The 10,983-nt window shown below is 39.3% G+C and overlaps 1 protein-coding gene across 2 annotated transcripts in view; it reads left to right on the top strand.

The window, feature by feature from the left end:
* The first annotated feature begins 2,699 nt into the window (after positions 1 to 2,699).
* Positions 2,700 to 10,983, top strand: part of LOC122563152 (RNA-binding protein 33-like) — a 61,063-nt gene continuing 52,779 nt past the window's right edge. The window contains exon 1 of one of the 2 annotated variants that reach the window (XM_043716621.1): positions 2,700 to 3,054. In XM_043716621.1, coding sequence (XP_043572556.1) covers positions 2,928 to 3,054 — 127 coding nt within the window. In that variant the 5' untranslated portion in view covers positions 2,700 to 2,927. The remainder of the gene's footprint in view (positions 3,055 to 10,983) is intronic. The other variant, XM_043716623.1, reaches the window with a different exon arrangement.

Below are 10,983 nucleotides of genomic sequence, written 5' to 3'. Positions count from 1 at the left end.
TCCTAGTGCGAAAGAATTAATGGAAGCAAAATTCTTAAAATGAATTCAGGAGACCTTTTAAAGCCAGCATGTAGAAGGCTGTACAAAAGAGGGTGTGCCCTGGACTTAATTTTAGGTAATGGATTGTTCCGGAGCATGAACAATTACAAAATAATATAGAGATATCAGAACAAAATATTTACTCCTTATCAATTGAACACACAAATATAGAATTTGCTTTTAAAAAGTATGTCAATATGGTTGTCACACAAGGAAGCAATGTTGCTCATCCATTGTTGGTCTAAGATGATGCTAGCAATGAATCTTCTTGAGCTGCAGCAGCTCTTGTGGTGATTGTGTTCTCACAATGGTATTAGAGAAGAATTCCAAGATCTTAAAATACAAGTCCAAGTCATGATGGAATATGGCTAGGGGTGTTCCCATGACATTTTAATTGTAGTTGATAGAGGTTGCAGGGTGAATAAATGCTATTATTAATTATTGGATTGCTGCACTTCATCCTGTAGATTTTACAAGCTGGAGCCAGACATGGAAAGAATAATGATTGAATCTGATGATAATGGTGCCAATCAAACAAACAGCTCTGACCTGATTTTGAATTTACTGATTTTGTTATCATCTGTCAAACTTTTGACACTTCATCTCTCAGAGGCTTGTGAATCTTTGGAATTCAAAAAGGCAGTGGATGCAGAATCATGAAATATTTTTAGGCAGAGGTAAATAGATTTTTGATCACAATGGCAATGAAAGATTATAAGGCATATGCAAGAATGTAATGTTGAAGTTCAGATCAGATCAGCTCTGATCTGATTGAGTGGAGGAGCAAGCTTGAAAGGCCGAGAAACCTATTCTTGTTTCTTCTTCACATAGACTTTTGAGTATTGAATAACTTTGAAAGACCAGGTGATGAGCCATATATACTGAGTACACAACCTCTGATTTGCCTTCATAGACACTGTAAGAATGTAGCTGGCCCAGTTAAGTTTCTGGTCAGAGATTATCCGCAAGACATTCATCAATGGTAGGGAACTGCCAAACAGTGATAAAATCAAAAATCAAGGAGAAATGTCTTTTTTTCCTTGTTCAAGTGCTCTACTGAACAGGTTGCTATGGGAAGTAAGCTCTAGAGCACCCAAGCCAGGCTGTACATTACACAGTAAAAAAACCAAATTGGCTAAATGTCCAGAGCAGTTGAGACTTGAATCCAAGCCTCCTGGATCAGATGGCAGGACACTATCACTGTGCCACAAGAACAAGGTCCATAGCCTTTATTCTCTATTGTACACAATGTAACATGAAATGAATAAAATTGGCTGAACAGTAATATTTGCATTGCGGAAGGCTTCAGGAAAAGGCAAACTAAGATCATGAAGTTTAGATAAAAAACTTTTGAGTATTTCAGCCTCTGACTGAGGTTGATTATATTTTAAGAACTTTATTCTGTATGTCCATTTTGTAGTAATTAGAGTCAATAATCAATGCCATTTATGGGTTTGGTATCACTTGTAAGACAGGCTTGATCAATAAATTACCAGTTAATGATAGCAATCATCAGTTACAACAGGACATAGATAAGTTAGTGGAATGGACAGGCAGGTGGCAGATGGAATTTAATATGGAGAATTGTGATGTACATTGTGCAAGGGATAGGAATAGGCAATATAGATGTAATGGCATAATTTCAAAATGTATGCAGGAACAGAGGGACTGGGAGATGCACGTGCATTGATCTTTAAAGTTGGCTGGACATACTGAAAGAGAATAGTAAAGTATGTAGGATGTTGGACTTTGTAAATAGAGACATTGAATAACAAAGCAGGGAAGTTGTGTTGAACTTTTATAATGCTCTGGCTCTGCCCAAAAGGCAGTATTGCATCCAGCTTGATGACTGCACGTCACAAAGGATGTGAAGCTCCTTGAGAAGGTGGGGAGGGAATTTTCCAGAATGATTTCAAGGATGGGCCTGAGGGGGCTGATATTTACAAGGTTGGGTTAAAAAAGCTTGGATTGTTCTCCCTGGAGCAGAAGAGATTGAGGGAAGATTAGACAGAAGTTCGTAAGATAATGACAAGTTTGGCTAAAGAAAAATTGATCTCAGTACAATGAAGGACACAGAGTCGATGTTTTGGACAAGAAATTGATGGGCGGTGGGAGAAGGGATATGAAGAGGAACTTATTTTCTACAGTGGGTGGTAATGATCTGGAACCTCACTGCTTCTGAGGGTAGGAGAAGCAGAAACACTTCACAGGGAAATTGGTGGACACTCAAAAGCAACAAACGCTTTGGGGATTGCCTGGGGCGTACTGTATTGCCTCCTCTGTGGGGAACCGGCATGGTCTCAATGGACCGAATGGCCTCTCTGTGCGCTGTAAATGACTCGGTGACTGATTGATGTTTACATTCGACTTCACAATCTCCACAATGGGGGTTTAACCCACTGACTCTGGGTTTGATCGTCCAACGCCATACGCAATAAGCTAATGCCAGGCGTAATTAAAAATCAGAGACAAAAATAAAATCGCTTGGAGACCGGGGAGATGGCTTTGCGGTTGTGGATATTCAGAGATCCCCCGCAATTTCTCCAACTCCCCCCTCCCCCTCAAATGCTGCGTCCCTCCTGAAATGTTGCGAATGAGGTTCGGAAGGGAAAGCTATTGTGGACTTGAAATAGTTGACATTGCAGCGCGGTGAGATGTGCGGACTGAGAGGAAATTCCTGTCGGAGGTAGCACCTGTTGGTGCTGGCGGTGCGGCTCTCCGTGTGGAATGCGGATGGTGTGTGCGCTGTTGCCTTGGTGACTGCGGATTCGGCGGGGCTGGGCTGTGGAGAGAGTATACACAGAGAGAGAGAGAAAGAGAGAGGGAAGGAGGCAGAAGCGAGCCCATTCCGCACTGAGCGCGATGAGGAGCTGCCTAGCGCTTTGGCAATGAGGAAGTCAGGGCCCGGAGAGACCATCAGCAAACTTCTGAGAAGGAAAAGTTCTCCCTCGCTTTATGCGGTGACCCCTCCGCCAGGCCGGGCGATCGCTGGCGCCGGCGAACCGGAGGCACCGGGTGAGTGTTTGGGGGGAGTCGGGGGAGACAACAGCCGCACAGTCCCCCGGCAGGTGAAGCAGGATTCTGCATCGCCTCAAGGATTTCCCTCTTCGGTGCTTGAAGGGTAAACTTAGCTCCAGGGTTATCGGATGGGTGAGAAGGGAGGAAATTGGTGTGTTTAGGGTTGCAAGGAAAGTTTGAAGAAATGGGAAAGAGGGATTTGGTGTGAATGCGTGATGCCTTGCTTAAAAACAAAGATAAATGGTGAAGATCGCAGTGTGTGCAGTACCGTACTTTTGTCACTGGGTTTTGAGCTCTCCCTAAGGATGAAGTGCTCCCTCTCTGCAAGTCCTACAGGCTGCTCAGTGAAATGCGCTGGGCCAGTCTCTAATGTCCAATCGATGTGGTCCCTCAGCATTGAATTACCAAATGTTTTGCAACTGATTAACAACGTGGAACACACAGGTCTGTGTACAAGATGGATGACATCTCCGATCTCAATTTCACGTTAGATCCACAGTATCTTACGCATGTAAATACTGTGACATAGTAGGAAGGACCGGAGGTCTTACAATTTCCTTGATTTTAAAGACCATTGAGCACTATTTTTTTGGGGGGGGGGGGGGGGGGGAAGGGGGGTTGGGGTCGTCAGTGACCTGACCAATACCTATCCCTCAAATCAACATGACAAAAAAAAACCCTGTTTATTATCACATTACTATTTGTGGCAGCTTGCTGTGTGCAAATTAGTTGTTGTGTTTCCCACATGACAACACTGCCAAAATAATTTATTGGCACTAAAGCATTTTGAGCAGTCCAGTAGTCGTGAAAAATGCCATATGAACATAGGCCTTGCTTTCTTTTGAATGAGTAATTAAAAAAAAATCTGTTTTATTTAAATTCTAAGTTTTTCAACCAATGCAGATATAATGGAAGAAATGAATTGTGGTGACTATTCCTTGACATGGTCCTGTTGGGCTGAATAGCCTGTTCATAAGATGCAAATGCTATGGATGTGTTATTGTGTTATAGTTTGACTGTGTTTGGATAGAAGCCATCATTGACTATTTTGAGCGTGTGAAATTTAGCCATGCTCTGACCATTTACAACTTGCATTAGTGGATTGACCTGGGTGGTCAGAACATTGTGGTGTTTGATCAGTTCAAAGTTTTAAGATTTCTGTGGATTTAGTGTGAAAGTAGAACTTGAATTATTTGAACTTGTCAATATAGACAAAACAAATCAGAGAGCTAACAAGTTGGTTAATGTGAATATATCTATATAAAGTGCATAATAACATAATACTGTAAATATGTTGTGTTTTGGGGGCTAGGTAGTGAGCACAATATACTTTGTCTGGCCTCCATCATCAAGAGAAATTTAAAATCTCAACGACAAATGGTCACAGGTCATTTCTGTGATTGGACTCATTGAAGGGCTATTCTGAATTATGTAATCAGCGCCAATTTGTAGACTCCTTGCCGACTTCCTGAAATTTGACAAGGGAATTCTGTAATCTAAATCAAAGACAGTTTAATAAAAACAAATCATTGAAGGCCAGGGAAATTACTTCATGGTTGTAGATATTCAGAGATCCCCACCAAGTTAATTTACTGTGCAGTGAGGGCTTGGGTTCCTGTAAACAACATTCATGTAAGCTTCATTAGAAAATGCAATGTACCTATTCCAAAGAATGTAGAATACAATATTTAACATAATTACTAAATTGTATAAATTAAGTTGTCACCAAAAAGGAAATATAGACCATAAACAAATAAAATTCTGGAATTCACAGACCAGATGGTGAATATATACAGTAAAGTAAATTGATGTTTAAGAGTTGTTTCCATTCTTCAAATGTACCATATCAGAAATCAAAAGTTGACAGACAAGACTTTATTCACATTTCAGCAAAGGGTAATCACTTATTGAAGCAGCAATGTACCTAAAACACGTGAAACTTAAATATATCCTCACAAGCCAAATAGTAAATTTTGAAATATTCAGGTAGTCATATATTTCACTAGATCACATTGAACATTAAAATGTTTTAGGTACCAAAGACTTATTTCTGATAAATCTCTCAATGGATATTTTCCAGAAGGCAGCCTTTTTGTGTTCATTCAGAACATCCATTTATGCAATATTCATCTTGACTTATTCTACATTTATTAATTGTGCAAACTGTCCAATTCTGCCCATTTACCATTTAAAAAAAAATGTTCCTGCAAATGAAACTTCCAATCTACTGAATACTTCATAACCTTTTCCTAGAGAAACCAAACTTCCAGAACTAATTTCCTCAAATTCCTGACACTCAAGATAATATTTATTTGCGCACAACAAGAGAAAGAGAACGGAAGTGAGGCGAATAGTGGAATGCACTATTAAAGTACAGTTGAGGCAAGCTGCAATGAATGTGTTCAAGGGAGGCAAGGCAAACACAGAATGGAGAAAGGAACAGAAAAGATATTTGGATATGGTGAAATGAAGGGGTCAGAAGGAGGTGATGATGTAACAGCAATCTCTCTCGAAGCGTAATCCAGAGCCCCTAGGCAAATGCGTTTGAATCCCAGAAACACAACTCGTAGAATTTAAATTAAATTAATAAAATGCAGAATTGAATTTCAGTATTGGAGACTGTGAGATTAGCATTGATTGTTATAAAAACCTATTGGGTGCATTACTGACCTTTAGGGAAGGCAATCTGCCATTCTTACCTGGTCTGACCTTTGAGAGACTCCAGATCCTCAGCAATATGTTTAACTCTTAACTGCCTTTGGAAATGGCCAAGCAAACCATTATGTTCAAGGGTCAATTAGGGACAGGCAACTGATGATGAAATTGTCAGTGATGGGCACATCACAGATATTTTAAAAATAACGGTCTTCTGTGGAGCATAGACACCTGCATAGCCCAATAAAGTCAAATGGCTTGTTTCTAGACTTTGGGCCCAATGTCTTTCTTGATCACCTCATAGCTCACCAAAGGAAAATAAGATATTTCCAATAATTTGCCAACTGGAACTACACCCAGTACTCCAGATGCAGTATGACCAATGTATTATGCAACTACATAACAGCTTCTTAATTTGTACTTTATAGCTCTGCCAATTCAATCTAATAATTTATTTCCAAGTGGGTATATTACATTTGTCTTTGCTATTCAGGTTGCCTAGGAGACTTACATTGCAATGAACAAGCCATGCTCCAAGCTACATGAGATTCTAAAATATTAAATATCAACTCCACTGTTCTAATTATTTATATTTTGCTTCCTCCTCATTTATGTATGTCACAAAACAGTACATCTACTGCACATCTATGTCTGTTCATACTTTTCAAAACAAAACTGTAAAGCAGCCAAATTAGTTACTTGGCACACACATGGGAAAAACTCCCACAGCAATTTAAAATACCTTGGTGATGCAGGAATCCAAATGTCTGTAACTTGCACTAGTGGAGAAAGAAAGCTAGGTATTTATCCTGGATTCTCATCTGCACAAACTGAAAGCCAATTAAATTCTAATAGATCTAATCCTGTATGTATTTAAACCATAAGACACTATAGTCTTAAAGGGTGACTGAATCACTTTGGCGACAGAATAATATAATGTGCATCACCAGATAGCTGGAAGTTGCAGTTTAATTGCCTAGCTATGTTGTGGACGTCTGTTATTATAGCATTACTGTTGTAAAGTGGTTGGGTCAAAGTGTGTAATTACATGTTTCTGATTATTGAGGAGAAGGTGCATATGAGGTTGGAGTGCTTGAGGACTGGTTAGGTGGGTAGGCTGTAATTACTAGGTGTACTCACAAAATAGAATCATTAAATTTGAATTCATTTATGTTTTAAAATTTGAATATTTTATATTATTTTTTCCTCTGTCAAGATCAAACATGACCATTCTAATATAATAGACAGATCTCACGAAATATCATCTATCTGCTTTTTCTCTCTGTGAGTGCTTTCTGACAGTCTGAGTTTCTTGGGCACTTTATTTTTCGCAGATTTCCAGCATCTGCAGTATTTTGCTTCAGTCCTTTCTGACACTTTCCTGATTATCCTATGTGATTTACCTCTGAAAAACATTAAACCTAATAAATAGTTACCGTAGTCCTTTATTCCTTTAAGTCCCAGTCACCTTCTGGGATCTCCACTGGCTTCCCATTCTCCACTGCATTTATTTTGAAATTATACCACCTGTCTAGAAATTTCTCTACTTTGCCCCCACTCTAATTCTGCAACTTCCTCCAGACCTGTGCACCCTGGTTGCTGTTGGTGACCTTCCATGCACATTCACAGCAGATATCAGACTGCACCATCACTGTTCATTTCTCCTTTCCATGTTTTCAAAAATTCACCAAGAATCAAGCCAGTCAACTATGGGCATTCCCTCTAATCTCAGTCAGTGGTTTAGTTCCTCTTTGTGCACTTCGTTAATTTATTGTGAAGAGGTGAAAGTTATGCTTAAAAGATTATTTCTAAAGGTCTGTCGTGGAATAAGTAGAGAGCTGCCATGGCAGGTGTTATTTGGGAGAATTTATTTTGCTGCTGAAATGCTGCTGATTGGGCAGACTTCTGTTTTTTATTAGTGTGTGAGTGAGTGCAATAGATGGTGAATGAAAAAGAGGAGAAAGTCACCAAAGGAATGGAGCAAGGCAGCCTTAACTAATTAAAGTCAACTATAATAAAACTCTATGTTCTTTAATTCAGAATGATATTTGTAATATAGCAGTGACAAATCCTGCCTAAAGTGTGTTGCATTTGCATGCAGCACGCTATGGTTAGATTCCCTACAGTGTGGAAACAGACTCTTTAGCCCAACAAGTCCACACCGACCATCCGAACAGTAACCCACCCAGACCCATTTCCCTCTGACTAATGCACCTAACACTTTGGCCAATTCACCTGACCTGCACATCTTTGGACTGTGGGAGGAAACCAGAGCACCCAGAGGAAACCCACGCAGACACAGGGAGAACATGCAAATTCCACACATTCAGTCGCCCGAGGCTGGAATCGAACCTGGGACCCTGGTGCTGTAAGGCATCAGTGCTAACCACTGAGCCACTTTGGAAGCTGCTGTCAAAGAAGCTGTGGTGAATGCTGCAGTGTAACTTGTAGGCGGTATACATATACCTGATCTTGAGGCATTTATTTATCTCTCATGTCACTTCTCATTTGATAGGAGAAAGTGAGGACTGCAGATGCTGGAGATCAGAGCTGAAAATGTGTTGGTGGAAAAGCACAGCAGGTCAGGCAGCATCCAAGGAGCAGGAGAATCGATGTTTCGGGCAGGGCTCAGGAAGAAGGGCTCATGCCCGAAACGTCAATTCTCCTGCTCCTTGGATGCTGCCTGACCTGCTGCGCTTTTCCAGCAACACATTTTCACTTCTCATTTGATACCTGGCTGCAAATTGTGAATTTGCAGGGCATACTTGGACACTTATAAACTAGTCAGGATGGTTTGTAACACTTTAAGTGTTTACAATGCTGTACCTGATTTGCTTCTTATTCTGATCTGTCATTAAAAGCCAAGGATTGAGTACTCCTGCATAGTGTCATTACTGGGGAATAAAGTAGTATGTGTACTCCTCCCACAAGTAATCTATTTCTGGAACCTATCCTGACAAAGCTGGTTAAAACAATTTCCCTAATATTTAATACAAATATGAATGAACAGCTTCTCTGCTGGGAATGCTTTTTATTTCTAAAAATAAAGGAGTACTGTTTTAAGGTTGAAGCTCTTCCATATAATATTCTATGTCGTTCATGTTCTGTAATAGTTTTCTGTTGTACTTGGTGAATGCCTGATCTTTTGTTGTTCTAATATGATACTTGCAAATTTATAAAAAGTGGAGTAGTTGAAGGAGTGGAGGTCAAAGGCCAGGAAGCTGTTTGTAAATCAAACAATATGCTACAATGTCTGGCTCCATTTGCTGCTAATTTTGAAGGAACAGCATATCTTTGACAATTAACATTTAACTCTAGAAAGGATAATAAAGGGAAGGAGCACATGATGTGTAAATGGGATAGAAATATAAAATGGCCTGGTGACAAACTCATTCAAAGATAAGTAGAATTCTTTTTGGTTTAGTTAATAAGTAAATGAAAAGCCAAAATACAAATGTTATTCATTCTAGATTCACAATTCTTTAGTTCAACTCATTAATGAATGATTGCGATGTGTGATCTAGTAATATTTACCTTGTACCCCTAAAGATCATTGCACATCTTTATGAAATATTAAAAGTGCTGTGAAAACAATGTCGACATTGAATGTTCCTCTTCTATTCTGTAATATGTATGAGAGTGGGATAGAGTGGATAGGTTTTGAAGATAGAAAGGAGGTTAAAAATATATCCTCAAAAGTAGCAGTCTTTGGATCCCATATCATGCAGTAGCAAAATTGAAGTTAGGATAGGTTAGTGCATGGATTGAGGCGTGGTGTATTAGGGAAATCTTCAGAATTTTGGTGCATTGGCACCAGTTCTGGGGTAGGAGGCATCTAGTCAAATGGGACAGATTATTCTTTAATGGTGCTGGAACCAATATATTTTTCTGGAAATAGTTTAATCGAAATTGATCTGGCATTGAGAATCAGCATATAGCAGTAAACTAAAGGAATTAAATGAATAAAGGAGGCTGAACATTAAATAATACTAGAGAAGGAAGTAATAACATGTTAAATAAGAGCTGACAAAGTTATATTATATGAATACAGACAGGTTTGATTGTGCTGGATAATGTTACTCAAGGACAAAACGTGAACATGATATCATGGCAATAGTGGAAATGTAGCTTAAGTGGGGTCTGGGTACAATCAGGAATACCAAATATTCAGAAAAGATAGGGAAGGATAAAGGAAGATGGGGTGGCAATATGCTTTCGGGAGATGCAGTTTTGAAAAGAGCAAATGTCTTTGAGGGAGCAAAGGCAGAATCCATTAGTTCAAGTTGAGAAGCAGAAAAGGTGTGACCTTGCTACTGGGAATATTTATAACTCCAAATAGTGAGAGAGTTTCAACAGTACATCAGCAGAGATTATGTGATGCGTAAAACCATAAGACTGGTGATATTAGGGACCTTTAATGTTAGAGTAGTTGGAAAGGAGAGGGAGGATTTTCTGAAGTGTGTTCAGGAGAACTGCCTTGATCAGTGTGTTCTATATCCAACTTGGAAGAAAATATAACTAGATTGTCAAAAATGAGGTGTGCTACATGTTTGTGAGAGAACACTTGGATAAGAGTGATCACCATATCATGAGGTTTAAATTAATATAGAGAAGTGCCAGGAATAATCTGAAGAGGACTAACTTCATTAGGATGAGAGAGCACCCAGTCAAGGTCAAATAGATCCAAAAACTGATGGAAGAAGTATTTCAGATGTAGGCTGGATATGTTCCAACATGAGAGAAAGACAAGGAAACTAAATCTGCCTCGTTAGATATTGAGGGCTAGTGAAATATGTTGAAACAAAATAAAGAAAGTGTATGAGAAGTGAATTTGCAAGTCATAACTAAGCCAATTACATTAAGCTGAGGTTAGAATTGAAAATGAACTGGCAAAGAGAAAATATTGAAGAATAGGAAGGTAAAATGGCTATAAACATAAAAGATTCCCAAAAATATATTACTGACATCTAAATAGCAAACAGGAAATAAAGTTGTTAGTTAAGAACAAAATTAAATCTATGGCACTGAATGACATAGCGTCAGATGATGTGGAGTCTGTGTGGGTGGAATTGAGGAACCACAAAGACAAAAAAAACCATAGTGGGAATTATGTACAGACCTCCTAACAGTGGTCAGGACCAGGGGCGCAACATGTACCGGGAAATAGAGAAGGCATGTCAGAAAGGCAAGGTCACGGTGAGACTTCAATATGCAGGTGGACAGGGTAAATAATGTTGCCAGTGGATCCAAAGAAAGGGAATTCATGGAATG

The sequence above is a fragment of the Chiloscyllium plagiosum genome, chromosome 26 (genome assembly GCF_004010195.1).
Source record: "Chiloscyllium plagiosum isolate BGI_BamShark_2017 chromosome 26, ASM401019v2, whole genome shotgun sequence".
NCBI classification, from domain to species: Eukaryota; Metazoa; Chordata; class Chondrichthyes; order Orectolobiformes; family Hemiscylliidae; genus Chiloscyllium; species Chiloscyllium plagiosum.
This window is presented reverse-complemented; position numbering and strand designations above follow the sequence as displayed.